This window comes from Tinamus guttatus, unplaced genomic scaffold (assembly GCF_059628265.1).
Source record: "Tinamus guttatus ecotype Peru unplaced genomic scaffold, ASM5962826v1 Tinamus_guttatus_pri_ptg000666l, whole genome shotgun sequence".
Classification (NCBI taxonomy): Eukaryota; Metazoa; Chordata; class Aves; order Tinamiformes; family Tinamidae; genus Tinamus; species Tinamus guttatus.
The window spans coordinates 1-19834 of NW_028289200.1; the positions used below are offsets into that span (position 1 = coordinate 1).

Sequence of the window (19834 nt, forward strand, 5' to 3'; positions counted from 1 at the left end):
GTGTTTTTGGAACGTTATCTGAAACTGGATCTTGGGTTATATTGACTCCCAAACACGTTGGCCACCGTTGCAAACTGTTCATTCCAGAAAACAGATAGGCGCTCACCCGTTAGGCCCTCGCTTACCCGCAGCCCAGGCTGCGGACGGCAACGGCCATTTTCAGCGGTATCCGTTCTTCAATGCTGCCCCCTAGAGGGCACGTGCGGGAAATTCACCCATCCCAGCACTGATCCTTTGAAGTCGGTACGAAGAGGACTGGCCCTTCGGAGCTTCTTGGTTATTTTGATACCAACTATTCACCAATATGGCATATTGACATGTACAATTCCTTAATTAATTTAAGAAATTTTGTTGTTATTATTTTTCAGAAAATAGCTGGATTCCCTGTACCACTGTTGCCCAAGTCCCTTAACAGCATCCTGATCTTCATGTTTTCTTGTCCATCCAAAATAATTCCACAATAATGTAAGAACAAAAGAAATTTCCAAGATAAGCTTGTATCAAATCTTCCTTTCCTTTCCTTTCCTTTCCTTTCCTTTCCTTTCCTTTCCTTTCCTTTCCTTTCCTTTCCTTTCCTTTCCTTTCCTTTCCTTTTCCTTTCCTTTCCTTTCTTTCCTTTCCTTTCCTTTCCTTTCCTTTCCTTTCCTTTCCTTTCCTTTCCTTTCCTTTCCTTTCCTTTCCTTTCCTTTCCTTTCCTTTCCTTTCCTTTCCTTTCCTTTCCTTTCCTTTCCTTTCCTTTCCTTTCCTTTTCCCTTCCCTTCCCTTTCTTTTCCCTTTTTCCCTTCCCTTCCCTTTCCTTTTCCCTTCCCTTCCCTTCCCTTCCCTTCCCTTCCCTTCCCTTCCCTTTCTTTTCCCTTCCCTTTCTTTTCCCTTCCCTTTTCCCTTCCCTTCCCTTCCCTTTTCCCTTCCCTTCCCTTCCCTTTTCTCTTCTCTATTGTTAGCAATGGTATCACACAATTAACTGCAAGCAGGCTACAGTAGCTCCTGCTTGATATCCCCAAATCCTGATTTATTTCTAAAAATGACAGGAATGGTATCTTAGCTATGCTCCTGCAATTACAAATTCCTACAATTGCAAGGAGGTATCAGGAAATATTGATCTCTAACACAGCTGAACTATTAGCTCCTGACAAAAATGTTTAAGAGTTCCTTTATTTTCATGCTTTTGGTGGTTCTGGGATTTTTTAACTATTAAATATGACTATAGAATAACTAAACAAACCTCACCAATTCCAGTAACAATACCTTACCAATATCAGTAATATGTGGCACCCTTAAAGCATATACTCTGTATTTCACTGTTTCAGCTTCGCCTGTGGCTCAATTATGATACATCATTATTACCTCTTCTAATTCATGATTATTTTCAGGGGTCAACAGAATGGAACATTTTATTTTTTAGTTCACCTGCACATGCCACCAATATGAGAAAATAAAGATGGAAGACAAATTGCTGGTTACACATGGAGCTATGATGGAAGCACAATGATGTAACCCCATAAAGGAAAGCATCAAACCACCAGTGAACGCAAAGGGAGTTACATTTTTGTTTTCCAGTGTGCAGTAAATTGAACTAAACATTGCTGGCATTTAGTGACGCCTTTGGGTTTTTCATCTTTCCCAAAGACTTCTTTTTGAACTCTGTTCCACTCTTCTGTTTTTGTTTGCTTGCTTGCTTGTTTTTTTGAGTCCATGCACAAAGCAAATCTAATTGCTAAATATTTTCCTTAAAAAAAACAGAGTTCAAATGAAGCAAAAGCAAAAACGAACCAGCAAACAAAAACTCCCATAGCAGTAAACTGTGAGTAGACTGTCTTGATCACTCCTTTCTGTGGAAGTGGTGTCTTTTGGAACAGCCTATCTAAAATACTTGAAGGTGCTCAAACAAGGCAGCGGCTCTCTGAGAGCTTCTGCAGGTGTTGGGAACTCGGATGAGTCCCCCCGAAGCAGCGGCGCGCTGACGTTCAGGCTGGGAGAGCAGTGGTTGGTGTGGCACGCTGCCAGCCATTGTGCCACTTCAAGAGCTGGTTTAATGCATTCTGCCGTCCCTTTGCCAGCTGGCTGATAAAAAAGGACAGATGTTAGTGGATCGACGTAACTTACGTGAAGTTTTAATATATGTTTTGGACCATTTTCATGCAGAAGAATGATTCAGAGAGAATCTTTCATGAATCTCTTACGTGACTCACTGATGGACCAAATTTCAGTGAACACAATTCAGAACCTGGACCATAAAAACACACAGAACAGACAGGCATTCATTTTGCTATTGATTTATATTAAAAAAAATAGAAGTGGAGAAGCTCAATGTATCATAGATACATTCTGTTCTTCACAAAGAGTTAAACAGTTAGGCTGCAGAGTTGGTAAGGTAAGATAAGAAATACTGATGATAAAGAGCAGTTGTGATCACTATCCTTCAAAAGCAAAAAGGCAGAGATTCTGTTATTGCTTGGTACTGTTTCAGGAATCTTAACCCCAATATAGGGTTCAGAATGAAATCTGGCTGAAATCCAACTGAAAAACTGCTGCTACTGCTGAGTCAGGGATCTGTTGTTGCCACCTGCAATCCCTGCCTATTGCAAGCCCCAGTTCCAAAGTACTTCAGTGTGTTGTAACACCTTGTGCTTCACTGAGCTTTCTAGTGCTCATTTAACCCATTTGTTGTATATAGTAGGTAAAACGGCGACAGATCCAGTACTTCGCAAATACACTGGAATCTGGGTGGATAAAGTCATGCAGTATTTAAATAGCTGTAGATATTGCCATAGCACTGTACAAACACTACTTGCTACCATTCAGTTGTACATTAAAATAATTTATTTATTAAATAAACCTCCAAGACTTTAACTCCGTTAACTCTTATTTCTGGTGTTGTGCCCATATTATAAGTAACTGTTTCAAAGGTGCTTATTAAAAAATGTTCACTGCTCTTCTTTACATGTAAACCGTGTTGCACAACTTAAGTGCTGCTTACGCAACTGCCCAGAATTGTTATAACATTTATATATTTATATCTGGTATAACAAAAAAATGAAGTTGAATAATATACTGTTATTTAAATTGCCTTAATAGAGAAAAAATATAACATTTACATAGTTATATCTGGTATATTTTTTCTCTATTAAGGCAATTTAAATAACAGTATATTATTCAACTTCAATTTTTTTAAGGTACTAATATGGCTTTACAGCTTGGACTATGGTTATGGGTCACAGTTTTGGAAGTTAGTATACCCTACTGGGAACAAGTCTTGTGCTGTAGTCCCCAATCTTGGCATGAATCCTTTCTGTGGCCTTTGGCGTGCCATTTGCTATCACTAGGACGTGATTTCCTGATTTGTAACATGCCGAAGTAGTACCTCCTTCTTTGCAGAACTGCAAAGAATTTATTCATTAATAATTTTTTTAAAAACTTCAAGAAACTTGTATGAAATACTGTACATTACTGTGCAAGCCACAACTCTTAATTACCCCTAAGAAGGTTATGCAGGACAGAAAAAGGGGCTGCAAAGGTGTCCTCGGAATTCTTTTGATTCGCAACCAAGAGTCAGGCCAATTTCCTAGCTGCTGGCAGATATATGGGGCTGATGGAGTAGCCAGGAAATAACGGGATACATGGAAGCTCCCTAGGTTATGCCGATGGTCACAGTCTTTGCTGGCAGCAAGACGGAGAGTGCTCTACACATCCCTGGCCTCATTCAGAGAGAGCTGAGCCAGGAGGCTCCCACTGACTGAGTTATGGAGACTTTATGGACTTCTCAACAGGTTTATTCATATCATATGTAATTAAGAATCCTCAAATTAATTTCAAAATAAGATTGGAGCTATAAAATAATATTTGGAGCTACTTGGACAAGGTGTTTAAGCTTATTTGGGTAGAGAAACAAACTTCTAAATATTAAGAAAACTCTCCATCTTTGTCTTGAAGATCTAGTACTGTTTTAGACCCTCCTTAGATAATTCCAAATTGGGAATCCAAGTCAAGGCATGAAACTGTGAAGATAAACTTAGAAGATCACGCATCCCAACATCCCCAGTGCCAATCAACACGAGGTGTGGTCTTGGCCTCAGAATCCTCTATCTTAGCTGCAGTTCTTGTAGCGTTCACAGAATTGAAAGTAATCCTAATTATGTGAGTAGCATCTTATTTCCAGTAGACTGCAGATAGTTGTCATTTCCTTTATGCTTCATGACCTCAGATCGGTGCTATTTCTGCAGAAGTCTTTAGCTATGTCATCTTGTTCCAGTATTTCCTTTCCTTTGCAAGAGCAACCTAAAATGACTGACCCCTTCTCCCACTCGTCATTTTGATGTTCTGAGTTTCCATATCGCTGAAGTACTGATAAATTCTTCCCACCTCCACTAAGAATACCCGAATTTATAATAGCAGCTGGCTTGCATTTCCAGGCTGCTGTGTACTCCCCTGGAGAAAGCATCTATATGACCACACATAGTATTAAAGAGAAATATTTCTCTAGGCCTTATCTGACCAGGGACTTGAACTCCTCAAGCAAAACAGAACCCATAATCTGCAAGATATATTGTCATTTTTACCTAGTTATCTTGCCTTTTTGTGAGATGAAACCTGAAAAATCTCAGTAATGTAGCTTTCTCTCATGACAGACTTAGATTATATTTTGGACTGTGTTACCCTGTTGTTACAACAAGATTTCATACCTTGATTGCATCCGCAATAAAAAAGTAAAAAAGCATCACTTCCAATTTTTGCCTATCATCCTTTCCAACCTCGTCTGTTCAGAGTAACCTCTGAACTCTTGCAACATGTGAAGCAAAATCTAGCATAGTGGATCCTTAGATCAGCTAGGACTGTCAATACTCCACGTTTTCAAATAATTTCATCATGGCTCCCATACAAGAGCAATACTCTTCTGAAGTCCCCTGAAGTGCTTTCGAGTGACCCCAACTAGCTGGCTTAGCTATAAGACAGCTAGCAGAAAGCACATATATTGAGGTAGTTTTGAAATCCGTCTTTCCTGTCTAGCTTGGAATTGTCTTTACCATCATGCAAGCTAAGTCCAGCATGCGAGCAGCATTTTAGCTAGGAGCTGTGGACCAATGACTTAAGAAATACTCATAGGTTGACTAGAGTGCTCCTTCTCACTATGCCACAAGGGAGAGGAGCACAAATTGAGACAGGCTCATGTCACTGCTCTGCTATTACTAAGAGAGAAATGTCCACCTTGAATATTCGAGCCTGCAAGCCCTATGAGGTTCTGTGTTTCTGGAATAAATATCATTCTACGCGAACCAGGTATCAACCTCAGGCTTCTCTCAACATGCCACTCAAGCTTTTCTTTGGCCAAATATCATTTTATTTGGCAAACACAGTTAGATATTATACTTTCATCAGACACTTTTCTATCCCTTATTTTCCAATTGTTCATGTTCCCATTGCTACATAAGCAACTAGAAATTAACATTCTTTAACATTCTGTCCTCTGCATGAACTTGTCAAAAGTTTAAATTTTACCATCCCAAAATTTGACAAACATGTGCCTACAGATAAGCTGGGGATTTCCATTTGCACAATAATAGATTTTGGCTGGTGAAAGGGCAGCCAACTGCCAACAGCCAAACCTCTGACCTTTGGATGGTCCTTTAACATGGCAATATCTGTGCAGAATATAAACAGAGTGGAGGAGCGGCTAAAAAAAGATCAAGGCCAAGACAAAGTCGTAATTAGACATCCAGCCCCAAATAGCTCGTATTTTTGGTTTTAGTGATTTCTTTAGATTTTTTTAGTGATTTTTTTAGTGATGGTTTAATATAGATATGTGTAAACACATATATGTAGTATATATTTTAATCACATGCAAACCCATAAGCATTAGCTTTAGTGAGCTTTTGTGTTAAAAATGTAGCTGGCATAAGCTTCATTGAAGGTACTGTACCTACAAGGCAGTTCCAGAAATATTATAACATAAGGCAGCACTGACACAGAAAGAGGTTCTTTCCCTGTCTCTCTTCATTCCTCTTTGTGCCAGCACAAGCTTTTGCACAGCCATGTAGTGAGAAATCTGAAAGTTGATCAGGCTTCTTTTGGTTCGGTTTTAATGTAAGATAGTTCCCTAATTGAGTTCACTCTGTGGGTTCATAACTGTACTCAGTTCCTCATAAAGAGGATTTGAGTGGAGGAAGAGCATGGAATTATTGGCCACCACTCACTTTCCTTATGAACCTGAAATATTTTGAGTTAAACAAAGATTGGGAAATTTTAATTCTGCAAAAAGATGCCTATATTGAAGTGAACTAGACAGCTGAAGTGCTGAATAAGAAGTGCTGGACATGTTTTGCTCTTCTGAGCAAGTCAGGTATGTATTAGACCAAATGCTAAACTGGAATGTAAAAGGTTTTACAACTGGCTGCTGCTGGTAGCTCCTGTTTTTGGACTCTCCATCACTATATGCACTCAGAGACATGCCTGCTCCGCAAGAGGCTGAGCTAGACAGTGAGAATAGTTTTTGATGGACCAAACATCATCCACCACTGTGATACTACTTGCCGCTATTTAACTGCATGGACAATGTGCCTTAGGAAAAACCACCACCACTTTGGGGCCCTTTACAAAAAGGGGAGCAAGGATAGTAAGAATGCAGGGAGTGAAGAAACTGTATCACTTGCTTCAGAAAAGTATGATTTGGAGGTCTTTTATTTTTACATAAAATGACATAAATGTAAGCCAGCTCAAATACTGTAGAAATCAATGCATTTGGTTGCATTTAAGCAAAATACCAAGCCGTAAGGAAAACAACAGCCCTAATACGGTAATCTCTAATCGTTGCCCTTCCTGCAAAGCAAGAACCTCTTTCAGAAACTGAGCTTTCCTCTGAGGACAAGGCTTCCAGGCAAGAGAGTTTCCCATCCCCGCGGCCTGCCTTGCCCTGTTTCATGAGCCCCGGTTTGAGGTCGCCACGGGCTCCCCAAGCGGCACCACAAGCCCCACAGCGGAGCGGGCGGCACCGCGACCGTTAGGGGGCCCAACGGCTCCCTCAAGCCCCGCCCCCATCGACCTTCCCGGCGAGCGACTCCTGCCGCCTGCGAGGAGCGTGGTGCGCGTGCGCCGCTCTCCCCTGGTCCCTGGCGCGCGGCGGCCGGAGCGGAGCGGACATGGCGCTGCACGTCCCCAAGGCCCCGGGCTTCGCCCAGATGCTCAAGGAGGGCGCGAAGGTGAGAACGGCGGCGGCGGGCGGAGGGATGGATGGACGTTGCTCCTGCCCGCCCCAGAGCTCCTCCTTCTTTGGCGGCGGCTAGGCAGGGAGGGAGGGAGGCGGCATGGCGGCGCGGGGAAGCTTCTGGAAGGTTCCGCAGGCTGGCGGGGCTGGCGCTCCGTGTGCGGCGGCTCCGGGCCCCGGGACCGAGCCTGCTGCTGCCCGTCTGCCTGCGCCGCGCGTCCTGGGCCGGGGCAGCGGCGGGCGGGGCCCGGCGCACGTGGCCTTCTAGAAAGCTCTGCCCCCGGGTGGGGCTGGGGAGTCGCTCCGTGGTCGCCCTCGAGCTGAAAGTGGTCTCAGCAGGAAAGGTTTTTGGGGAGCGTTTGCAGAGGGGGGCCAACTCTTAGAGCTGGATCAGTTCTGTACGGGCCTCTCTGCCTCCTGCCAATGTTCCTCCGTTGCTCTCTGCTCCTTTATCTATAAAAAAAAAGGTACTGCGGAGTGAGCAGATAATCTCCATGCAGTTACACCTAGTACTACATTTATATAATAATCATTTATTTTGACAGTTATCAAATGCCTGATAGAGTGTATGACTAGTGTGAGAAAGCTGAGTTTTTCCTGAAAAATATGTATGAATGGTGATGCTAACTGTATGCGAAAGGAGGTTAGGCAACACAGAAAATCCTCCAAAAGCTTTTCTGGGGGCAGGGAATAGCATATTACAGAGAGGTAGGGGGGAAGCAGAATAACACAGATCCTGGTTCTTTAAGGGTTAAGAACAGCACGAGTTGTATTTCAGAAAACAAGGGAACATTTGTCTCCATAGATGCTTTGTATTTGTAGAATACCTGGCTATGCGCCTATACCTTTCTTTGCTGTAATGTTTTCCTCTTCTTTAGGCTCTTACTGGGGATCCCTTCATTTTATAAGGCTTTCAAATAGGTGTTTATTAGCTTCTCAGTCGCAGTTATTTCCTGAGTGTTTTTTTTTAAAAAAAAAAAAACGAATGTATGTTTGAATACAGAATAGAGTTGATGGTAGATCTCTGTAGAATGCAAAGATGGGAATAAAAAGTGTGTGCTGAAACAGAATGGTCAAAAACTTGTAGCTTTTCAAACTGGTAACATTTTTTTTTTCTGTGTAGCATTATTCAGGACTTGAAGAAGCTGTTTACAGGAACATCCAAGCTTGCAAAGAACTTGCTCAAACCACCCGTACTGCTTATGGACCAAATGGTAAATAAATCCTGACATGACTTAATGTTTTTGAGAAAAATTATAATGTTCAAGGGCCAATCCCACCTTGAAGAAGCAGCAACTGTTTCTTGAAAAATTACTTTGGACTCTTTATTGAACTTCAAATATAGTCTTTGTGCATATGAAGACTGCAGCTTTCTGTCTCTTAAGTTTTTTGTAGTATGACTGTTTTGTACAATTAGAGTCTTTTTTCTTACTGCTGCGCTGAAGACCTACAAAATTAGAGGAGAGACAGTCATAATTAGCATATCTGTACTGTGTTCTGACAAACATACCAAACCAGAAGATATTGCCAATATTGTTCAATTATGCAACATACAAACATCTCTGAAGAGGAACTGTTTATTCAGACATGAATGATTTCTTCTGCATGTAACATTCTCAAACCTAAATATTTTTTAGGGTCTCTAAAAAGTTGAAGTACAGCTAATGTTTTAAGGCATAAGATATACCTGTTGTGATTATGAAACAGTATGAAACACACTTCATAAACTTTTATCCTCCCCCTTAGGAATGAACAAAATGGTTATTAATCATCTGGAGAAGCTTTTTGTTACAAATGATGCTGCTACTATCTTGAGAGAGCTGGAGGTAAGTGTTCTTATTTTGGAAGCTTTCAGTAATGCAGAACTGGTGTTTATCTTAGTGTGGGCCTCTATAGTTCTGAAAGTTAATAAGGATTGTGTCAACCTGCCTAGTGACCTACGTGTGTCATTTTGTAAATCATTCAAGTTTTCTTTGGATTTGAGTGTGTAAAGTAAATGCACTACCTCCAGGTTAGAAGTAGGCTTCTTCTGTAAAGCAGCATTAAGGAGTTGAAGGTGCTTAGTATCACCTCCTGTATTATCCCAAATCAGCGTAGATGTGTGTGTCTAAGTAATACAGTGTTTAGAAAACTCTGAATGAAGTAGCTGTTAGTCGTCTGACACTGGCACTTGCTGTATTTTCTTGCTGTCTTAGAAGATTGTAGCTGGAATATGGAGATATATGGTAGTGGGCTATGGAGCTGTGGCAGGATCCATATGTGAACTGATAGAAGAATTATAGGAAAAACTGAGATAGCCTGGCTTTTCTCTTACTACCATAATATTTGTATCACTACATAGTTTTACTGTATGTTTGATGTCTTTTGGTAGAAATAATATTCTAGAATAGTAGCAAGAAAGCACTGAAAAGTAAAACTTTTCAAGACTGCATTACACTTTGTAATGTGTTTGTATCAGTGTGAGTGGGGAAAAATATGCAAGTCAGAGTTCTTCAAAAATATCTGCAAACTAGTTAATTTCATAAGTTTTGCATGCCACTTTCTGGGATAAGATGATAGGTGCTCTAAATATATTCAAGGATAATGTATTTTTATTACACTTCCTTTAAAGGGAAAATAATATGATGTCTATGCAGATAGCAAAGCTTTAGAATTAACACAATATAGTTCTCTGGTTTAAACTTACGGATATATGAGCTCAATTTGAGGGTCAAAATTAGATTGTAAAGCCACTGCATCTTGTTAAAATAGCAGAAACAAGTAGCACGGGTTTGCAAATAATGTTGAAGAACTGTAAAGTTCTGTGAAATTTTCATAGATGCAGTACTTTCGTTTATTATGGAAATTACTGTTTAAGATAGTTGTATTTCTCTTGTGTATTCTTGGTATTATTAGATATAACTTGAAATCAAAGAACTTGTACTACATGGAAAAGTCTAGAGCTCTAGCCCAAGTGGGACTAGCTAAATTTAATTTAGCTTAATTTAGCAGCTAAATTAAGGTATGCAACTTCTTTCAAAGGTCCAGCATCCTGCTGCAAAAATGATTGTGATGGCTTCCCATATGCAAGAGCAAGAAGTAGGAGATGGAACAAATTTTGTCCTTGTTTTTGCTGGAGTCCTTCTGGAGTTAGCAGAGGACCTTCTGAGAATGGGATTATCTGTGTCAGAGGTGAGTTAATGATATGATGAAGCCTGAATCAGACAGTTATTGGTTCTGTATAATACTGTTTCCTTCAAAAATGATTTTTAGATAAAAATCTATGAAAATAATAGTATATGTTTTACTGTGTGTGATTGCATCGCTTGTAAGCTTTTTCACTTTTTATTATAGTTAAAAGTTTTACATTGCTTTCCAGAAAAGATGTGCAAAGTAGGAATGTATAGTGATGTAGATAGTGAACTTTTGCTGCTTGCTATACAGGTGATTGAAGGATATGAAAAAGCTTGCAAGAAAGCCCTAGAAATTCTTCCTGACTTGGTGTGCTGTTCTGCAAAGAACCTTCGAGATGTAGAAGAAGTGGCCTCCTTGTTGCACACCTCAGTGATGAGTAAACAATATGGCAATGAACAATTTCTGGCCAAACTAATTGCACAGGCCTGTGGTAAGTGAGCGAGTGTGATTGCATTAGGAAATGGTGTGAGTTGGACTTGATCATTGCTAATGTTTTCATGTAAGATGAAAAGGTATCGTTATTTTACCAGGTTAAATTATGCTCTGTAGTGAGTGTAACCTTTTTTCTTTCTCATATTAGTAATTGTGACTCAGATAAGGTCCATGGCTTCTAGGAAATATTTATAGAAGTAGCCTACTGCTGCATGGTGTCTTTCAGCACAACAGATTTTTTTCATCATTTCTTGTCATTAGAAAGATGCATTACACTTCAGAGAAACTATTCACTAGTCGCAGCCACAGGACAGTGAAAGCAAGAATGTGTCGCTGTGTTTCTCCTTTTAGACCTCAAGAAATATAACCCTCAAGTCTAGTATAAGTGTTTCCTCAAAATACTCTGGGTTAGATCTTGTTTAAATTGACCTCCAGACTTAATTTAACTGACTATTTTGAATAAATGTTGATTTTGATTGTTATATTATAAAAACAAATGTTGTGCTCATCTCTTGATGCAGTGGTCTTAATGGATTATAATTGCCTTAAACTTAAATAGCTAGTTCAAATCTTTGACTTCTAGTACTCAGAAAAAAACCCTCACTGCATTGCTTATGTGTCGCCATTTCACTTCGATAAGCAACAAAAATTCTTTTTTATTTTCATACAGTTTCTATTCTTCCTGATTCTGGGCATTTCAATGTCGACAATATCAGAGTGTGCAAAATTGTGGTAAGTTGGACATAGCTGACTTTACTGCAGAGCTAAGCTCAAAAGTTTAATGGAGGGAGTTAATTTTTAGATCTTTAAACTTTGAAGCTTTTTTTTTTTTCTATTCTAATCTCTGGTCTGTTGTAGCATGCATGGTTAAGTTCTGGAAACTGATCCTTGTTTTAAAATACTTCAAAGTTCAGTAGTTAGTTTCAGGAACAGGACTCATGAACGTGGAGAGTTTAAGCTAAAACAAATCTGTTAATTATACCCTGGGATATTGATTGCACCTTTGATTTAGAAGCGTTCAGATGGCCAGGCAAAGGCAGGCTAGGAGGACAACAGCAGTCTAATCTTATACTTTTTTTTTTGTCAGTGGAATATTAGGCCTTAATATGGCCTGTAGAAATGCACCCAATTTACATCTCATATGAATTTCCGTGACTTTTTATGCCTTGTTAACAAATATACAAAAAGTTGAGCATAGAAAATGTACGTTACATTCTGTAATTACTGTTCTCAGAGAACTCAATTTGTGACCTGGTAAGACTCCTTGGTCTCCTCTGCTACAATGAAATCTTAGTGGCTATGTTCAAATGAATACAAGGACTGCTTCTTGTTAGGGATTATGCAGCTTTCTGGCAGTAATGAGGCTTTGCTCCATTTCATTTTCTTCTTTCAGGGAGCTGGTATCTCTGCTTCATCAGTACTGCATGGCATGGTTTTTAAAAAAGAAACTGAAGGAGATGTTACCTCTGTGAAAGATGCAAAGATAGCTGTGTATTCTTGCCCTTTTGATGGTATGATAACTGAAACGAAGGTATGTAGAAGCCCCAGAAAAGTTTTGTATCTATTTATAATCGTGTGCAGTTCTAAATCTCTTATTTTAGACTTAATCACTATGAATCAAGAATATTTATATTGGAGTTACTTCTGTTAATTAATTCATCAGTTCAAAAAAAAGTTCGTAGATATTCTTTGAAATTAATTTTGCTTTATAGTTTACTTGTGAGCCAAACATGCTCAAATACCTGAAGCTTGGAGTTTTTTAGAAATGCTAGAACTGCTTTTATTTGACTTTTGCTATTCCATTGCTCAGGAAAGGTATCAATTTGATAAAACAGGATGGGTTGAAGTTATGAATAGGTTGACACTGTAAGTCATATAAGTCATTTTTGTCATGACTTTTTTTTAAGTATGTATGCAGTTAATACTGAATTGATAATAGCATATCTGTTTGTTAGGGCACTGTACTTATAAAGAATGCTGAAGAACTAATGAATTTCAGTAAGGGAGAAGAAAACCTGATGGACGTACAAGTCAAAGCTATTGCTGATACTGGTGCAAATGTCATAGTAACTGGTGGCAAAGTGGCAGACATGGCACTTCATTATGCCAACAAATACAACCTTATGTTAGTCAGGTAAGTACTAAAAGATAGTGTAAAACTTTTTATCTTTGAGCAGTTTGGTTGTGTGCATAGCTTATGTTCCTTGATAGCATTTCACCTTTATATGAAAGCTAATTGGGAAGTAACTTGCGTATGTGGCACTGTTGAGCTGGAAAGGCAATTAAATTAATCATTTTAGTTGAAGTCAAATGTATATAGAGTTTCTGGAGTTGAGGGGGACTAATGGTTCATCCTGGCCACAGTCTACATATCTTATATCACTGGAAAAAGCATCATACTTCCCTGCATTGCTAGCGTACTGACAGATGAAAGAACTAACTCTTAATACTTTCCTATATTTCTTTTGGAACGTAGCTGGAAGCGGGGGCGGGTGTGTGGTCTTAAATCATCTCAGTTGTAAATTAAACGTGTTTGTACATCTTCGAAATACATTTTACAAAATACCAGAGTTAAATTTTGTTGGCTTCTCTTCCGTTTTGTGCAGAGAAGTGGTCCTTCTTTGTTGGAAACTATACTTGATTGTTGGTGTCTAAAAAAAAATGAATTTCTGGAAAGGGAACATGGTCCTGTGACCTCATGTAAAACAGGAAGGACTAGAAATATAATGCAGAGGTATTGTAAGGATAAATCCAAGTGTAAGATTCCTGAAAATAACGTGATTATAACTAGCAGGGGGAAGAAGTGAGATTATTTTATAACTTGATGCCTTGGACTTTGATATAATGAATTTACAAAATGTTTCCAAACTGTGAAGTGATAATTTGAACATTTGTTCTGGAAACTTTCTTTTCTTTTTTCTTTCTTTTTTTTTTTTTTTTTAAAGGTTGAACTCCAAATGGGATCTGAGGAGACTGTGTAAAACTGTTGGTGCAACAGCCCTCCCCAGACTGGTAGGCAATTTTCTAGTGAGAATCAGCATAGAGAGAGCTATTGACAGGTTCTTCTTGTTAACTTTTTTTTTCTTTTCCAGACTCCCCCTACTCTAGAAGAAATGGGTCACTGTGACAGCGTATATCTCTCAGAGGTTGGAGATACCCAGGTGGTTGTGTTTAAGCATGGTACGTATGTTTTCTAAAGTCCTAATGCTGCTATCCTGCAAGTAGGATATTTGTGGTTGTTTTACATCTAACAAACTGAATTCAATAATGAGCATGTCCTCCTTAACAGAAAAGGAGGATGGTGCCATATCTACCATACTCATTCGTGGATCTACAGACAACCTGATGGATGATATAGAGCGAGCAGTGGATGATGGCGTAAATACTTTCAAAGTCCTCACCAGAGTAAGTAAAGTGAACAGTTTGGATGCCACAACAGAGCTATGGGTCAGTTTGTTGGATCAATTAGACAAGCCTCTTGCTTGCCACTCAGCAGTGGGCACAAGTGCTGCAAACAGCTGTTTACATAGTCAGTTTAGGAGTGTCCTTGGGGCATAGAGACTATTCTGTGGCATGATGCTGCCATCCCTGTCAGTACACTGTGTGTAAGACACACCAACTCAGTTGGAGGTGAGTCTTCGAAGATAAGTTCACTACAGCATTTTTTAACAGCAACCAGTTTGGCTGTTGCCACAAATCCCCCGTTATGTCCCTTGCAAAGCAGACACACCAGAAGAGCTAGGAGTGTGGTTTGGTTTGATTTGGTTTTGCCAGCCATCCACAGAACCCAACTGGTTGCAGACTGTACTTCTAGTTCACCGCTGACAAGATTTACTTCTACCTGCTAATTACAGATTATAAGTAGAATAATTCTTCAGTATTTTCTAATTAGCTTTTCTAGCTCGAGTTTTTTTTTTTTGATGGGGAGGGAGAGGCGGGCAGAGCAGGAGCAGGTAAAAAGGAAAAGGTTGTATATCCAGAAGGTGAAAAGAAAAAGACAAAAAAGTCTAGGAAATTTGTTCCTAGTAAGTCGTGAGTTAAAATGACCCTTAAAAAAAACCAGCATTTCTATTTTCTTTTTATGAAAGACGCTATTTTTTGTTTGAAAACATTGGGAATGAGATTCAATTCTGGGGACAGTACTCTTGAGACTTACTTGTTCTGAAGTAGTGCTTAACAAGTCTGTAAAGTTTTATTGTGTTCTTGCTATTTAAATTTGAAAAGTAAAAGTATTTTGCTGCTGTAAGAAGTCTGTGGGATGTTTTGTTCACAGGATAAGCGTCTTGTTCCTGGAGGTGGTGCAACAGAGATTGAATTAGCCAAACAGATCACATCTTATGGAGAGGTACCTCTTTTTTTTTTTTTTTTTTCTTTTATATACGTGTGTGTGTGTGTGTGTGTGTAAAATAGATTAATTAATATGCATATGTATAGCCGTATTCTTAGATATACGAAGTGTAATCATGCACACGTCCCTCCCTACCTTTCTGGTCCTCTTTGTGTTCATTTTGAAAAGCTAAATGGTTTTCACCTTCACTTTAGACATGTCCTGGGCTTGACCAATACGCCATCAAGAAGTTTGCTGAGGCATTTGAGGCCATTCCTCGAGCACTAGCAGAAAACTCTGGAGTGAAGGCTAACGAAGTCATCTCCAAACTTTATGCTGTCCATCAAGAAGGCAACAAAAATGTTGGCTTTGATATTGAGGTAAATAGTCTCACACAATAGTTGGTGCTCAGGAACAAAGGGTTGTAAGTACTGGTCTCAGTATGAGGTGTAAAATTATCAGAGCTCTATTGTGCATAGTCAAGAAGAGTAACTTTTAAAATGATCATCAGCAGGCAGTTAAAATCAGTGTAGTAGAGTGGCCTTGTGTAGATGAAATGAGAAATTGAACTAATATGGTGAAAAGTAAGTTTTTAGTCATTACCTTTTTGTCTTCGTGCAATGGATTAGGAATGAAGGTGGGGGAGAGATTTGTTTGTTTGTTTGTTTGTTTGTTTGTTTTAAAGATGAAAACAAGATTGGAAAAGTTATGTTTTGTTCCAAACACATAACTTTGAAAACACAGTAAATTCCAAGAAGCATGAGAAACTTGAACACTGCTTTTTCTCCTGTCTGCCAGGCTGAAGCTCCTGCCGTGAAGGATATGTTGGAAGCCGGTGTCTTAGACACGTACCTTGGAAAATGCTGGGGGATCAAGCTGGCTACAAATGCTGCAGTGACTGTTCTGAGGGTGGATCAGGTAAAGCTTAGAAGCAACGTGGATGCTAAATTGAAACACCTGCTCTAACTTGCAGAACGCTGATGCAAAATACTTGAATGTATTGGAAGTTCATTGATGTTCTTCTGGTCCTGAAAAACGGTAGCACTCAAAAACTTGTGTTTTGGAATGGTACAACATTGCCACATCATAGAAACACTATTCATGCTATATATGTTAACTGTACACCTACATGTATAGTATACATTTTGAAGATTTGGCAGTTGATACTTTATTTGGCACTTGATACCATGTCCAAAAATTTATCCAAATCTTTCTAGGAATGGGGACAAAAAATCCCATAGGTTGTTTTTACATGAAAATACCATTTAACGGTGGTTATAATTTTACTGAGAAAAGTCCTAGATTTGTATGGTATTTTGTGAAACTCTCGCAAAAATGTATTTGCATGTAAAATTTCTGTAGATTATTATGGCAAAAGCAGCAGGCGGTCCAAAAGCCCCTAAACAGCAAGGACATTGGGATAAGGATGGCTGGAAAGATGAACCTGAACAATAGTATGCAGGAAGCTGTGTTTCTCCAGCAGAGAAGTATATGTGTGTGTGAATGCATGCATGAATATGTTGACACAGCTGATCTTCTTAAGAGCACACGCATGACATTACTGCCCTGAGAAATGTAACCATATTTATTTTTGTTACTGAGAATGAACCTTAAAAATCCTAAACCCAAGCTCTCACTGAAAGAAGGCCAAGTGCAATTTTAGTGGTACGTTACTTGTAAGGTCACTGTAGCAAGTGCAACAACTCTACTTTTAACAAGGTGTCACCAGGGGACACTGCTTTAAAAGTGTGATGTTCACAGACTCAAAAATTTAGAACTGCAGTACTAATAATTCTTCTAATGCTTCCTGTAGTGTGTGGCATGTAAACCAGTCACTGGCTAGTTTGGTTGAGCATTACACTTTCGCTAGACTAATTGAAGTTTAACTTGCGTGCAAACATGAGGTAAAAGTTGTGTTTTTACTTGGTATCAGGGTAAATATCTGTATCTGTTTCTGCTGCTTTCAAGGTAAAATACCTCATTTTTATGAATCAGTGGTATACATGCAGAGCCCAGAAACTGCATGAATTTAGTGAATGCTGATGGCATCATATAGGTAGAAAAATCTCATTCTACCTTTTCTCTCTCCTTGTTGTAGATCATCATGGCAAAGCCAGCTGGTGGTCCTAAGCCTCCATCAGGAAAGAAAGACTGGGATGAAGACCAAAATGACTGAACAGCTTAACTGTGCTTCTGAAGTGACATGGTTATTAAGAGTTTTGTCGTGTTCCAGCTAGGGCCTGTCGTCATGAGTTTTCTCCCTTTAAGTTATGAGACTTATATCCAGCGGCGTGCAGAACTTTGAATACTTCAATAAATGCACCTGTCCTTATAAATTATGTTGACTGTGAGTTTCTTTCAGCTAAGCCTGATTAAGTCTATGAACAGATGGATCTTTGTAGGGGGATGAGGGTTCGTGGGTGGGTGATGTGGAACGTGGCTAAGGATGGCTTTAGGCTTTCTAGGAAGGACAGGCCAGGAAGGTGAGGTGGCGGAGTTGCTCTTTAGGTGAGAGAGCAACTGGAATGTATGGAGCTCAGCCTTCGTGGAGGACGAAGCCCGGGTCAAGAGCCTCTGGGAGAGGATTAAAGGGCAGGACAACAGGGGTGACACTGTGGTGGGAGTTTACTACAGGCCTCCTGACCAGGGAGAGGAAGTGGATGAGGCCTTCTACAAGCAACTGCAAGAAGCCTCATGATCCCACACCCTGGTCCTTATGGGGGACTTCAACCATCCAGATGTCTGCGGAGATAATCACACAGCTAGGAGCAGACAGTCCAGGAGGTTCCTGCAGAACATTGCAGATAACTTCTTGATGCAGGTGGTTGATGAGTCAACAAGGACATGGGCGCTGCTAGACCTGGTACTAACAAACAGAGATGGTCTAGTGGGAAAGGTGAAGGTTGACAGTCTGGGCTGCAGTGACCATGAGATGCTGGAATTCACAATTCTGTGAGGAGGAGGATGGTCAAGAAGTAGGATTGCAACTCTGGACTTCAGGAAAGCTAATTTTGACTTTCTCTGGGAGCTTCTTGGAAGAAACCCCTAGACCCAAGAAGAAAAGGGGGTTGAGGAGAGCTGGCTAATATTCAAATCCCACTTTCTCCAAGCTTAGGATCGGTGCATTCCTACAAGAAGGGAAGCAAGGGGGATGGGAGAACTGTGTGGATGGGCAAGGAGCTCTTAAGAAAACTTAGAAGAAAGCATACATAATATGAAAGAAGCGACAGAACACTTGGGAGGAATATAGGAACAGTGTTAGAGAATGTAGGGATGTGGCGAGACCAAGGCCTGTGTGGAATTAGCAATAGATGTCAGGAACAATGGGAGGGGTTTCTATAATTACATCAGCAGTAAGACGACGACTAGGGAAAATGTTAACTTGCTGCTGAATGGGGGGAGTGCTGTGATGGTGGAGGATGCAGAGAAAGCAGAGTTACTAAATGCCTTCTTTGATTCTGTCTTTACTGCTAAGACCAGTCCCCATAAACTACAGAGCTTGGAGACAAGAGAGAAAACCAGGAGAGAGGAGGACTTTCTGCTGGTTGTGGAGGATTGGGTTAGGGATTATTTAGGCAAACTGGACACCCATAAATCTATGGGCCCGGATGGGATGCACCCAGCAGTGCTGAGGGAACTACCAGGGGTCATTGCTCAGCCGCTCTCCATCATCTTCGAGAGGTCATGGAGAGCGGGGGAGGTGCTGAAGGACTGGAAGAAACCAGAATCACTCCAGTCTTCAAAAAGGGCAAAAGGGAGGACCCAGGAAACTACAGGCTGGTCAGCCTCACCTCTGTCCCTGGAAAGGTGATGGAGCAGCACATCCTAGAGACCATCTCCAGGTATGTGGAGGGAAAGCTGATCCAGAGTAGTCAGCATGGGGAAGTCGTGTTTGACAAACCTGATATCCTTCTACGATGAGGTGAATGGATGGATGGATGATGGGAGAGCTGTGGATGTTGTCTACCTTGACTTCAGCAAGGTTTTTGACACCCCCCATAACATCCTCATGGGGAAGCTCCAGAAGTGGGGACTGGATGAGGAGACAGTGAGGTGGATTGAGGACTGGCTAGATGGCATTGCCCAGAAGGTGGTGATAAATGGCGCTGAGTCCAGTTGGAGGTTTGTGGCCCCCAGGGATCAGTACTGGGCCCGGTGCTGTTCAACTTGTTCATCAATGACTTGGACGAGGGCACAGAGTGCACCCTCAGCAAGTTTGCAGATGACACCAAACTGTGAGGAGTGGCTGACACTCCTGAGGGCTGTGCTGCCATTCAGAGGGACCTGGACAGGTTGGAGAGTTGGGCAGAGAGGAACCTCATGAGGTTCAGCAAGGATAAGTGCAGGGTCCTGCACCTGGGGAGGAATAACCCCAGACACTGGTACAGATTAGGGCTTGGACTGCTGGAAAGCAGCTCCGCAGAAAGGGATGTAGGGGTCCTGGTTGACAACAAGTTAACCATGAGTCAGCAATGTGCCCTCATGGCCAAGAAGGCCAATGGGATCCTGGCCTGCATCAGAAGGAGCATTGCCAGCAGGTCCAGGGAGGGGATCCTGCCCCTCTACTCAGCTCTAGTGAGGCTGCACCTGGAGTACTGGGTGCAGCTGTGGTCTCCCCAGTACAAGAGGGACATTGAGCTTCTAGTGAGGGTCAGTGTAGAGCCACAAAGATGATTAAGCAATGGCAGCATTTATCTTATGAGAAA

At 40.7% G+C, this 19834-nt stretch overlaps 1 protein-coding gene across 3 annotated transcripts; it reads left to right on the top strand.

Moving 5' to 3' along the window:
- The first annotated feature begins 7086 nt into the window (after positions 1-7086).
- Positions 7087-17464, top strand: CCT8 (chaperonin containing TCP1 subunit 8). 3 transcript variants are annotated; one of them, XM_088536422.1, is made up of 16 exons: positions 7087-7190; positions 8319-8409; positions 8942-9021; positions 10217-10366; positions 10619-10799; positions 11472-11533; positions 12195-12332; positions 12757-12935; positions 13747-13813; positions 13894-13981; positions 14091-14206; positions 15075-15146; positions 15344-15508; positions 15927-16046; positions 16491-16621; positions 17227-17464. In XM_088536422.1, exons 1-15 carry the CDS (start codon positions 7131-7133, stop codon positions 16581-16583), a joined length of 1662 nt encoding a protein of 553 aa, XP_088392548.1. In that variant the 5' UTR covers positions 7087-7130; the 3' UTR covers positions 16584-16621; positions 17227-17464. The 3 variants fall into 3 exon arrangements, with proteins under 3 accessions (XP_088392548.1, XP_088392547.1, XP_010225582.1); XM_088536421.1 differs by having other exon boundaries at positions 16491-16615; XM_010227280.2 differs by lacking the exon at positions 16491-16621.
- The last annotated feature ends 2370 nt before the right edge of the window (positions 17465-19834 follow it).

Coding starts and splice junctions, on each gene's coding strand:
- CCT8 (XM_088536422.1), top strand. CDS start 7,131: ATGGCGCTGCACGTCCCCAAGGCCCCGGGCTTCGCCCAGATGCTCAAG. Junction 9,022..10,216: donor CTATCTTGAGAGAGCTGGAG/GTAAGTGTTCTT, acceptor CTTCTTTCAAAG/GTCCAGCATCCTGCTGCAAA. Junction 10,800..11,471: donor ACTAATTGCACAGGCCTGTG/GTAAGTGAGCGA, acceptor ATTTTCATACAG/TTTCTATTCTTCCTGATTCT.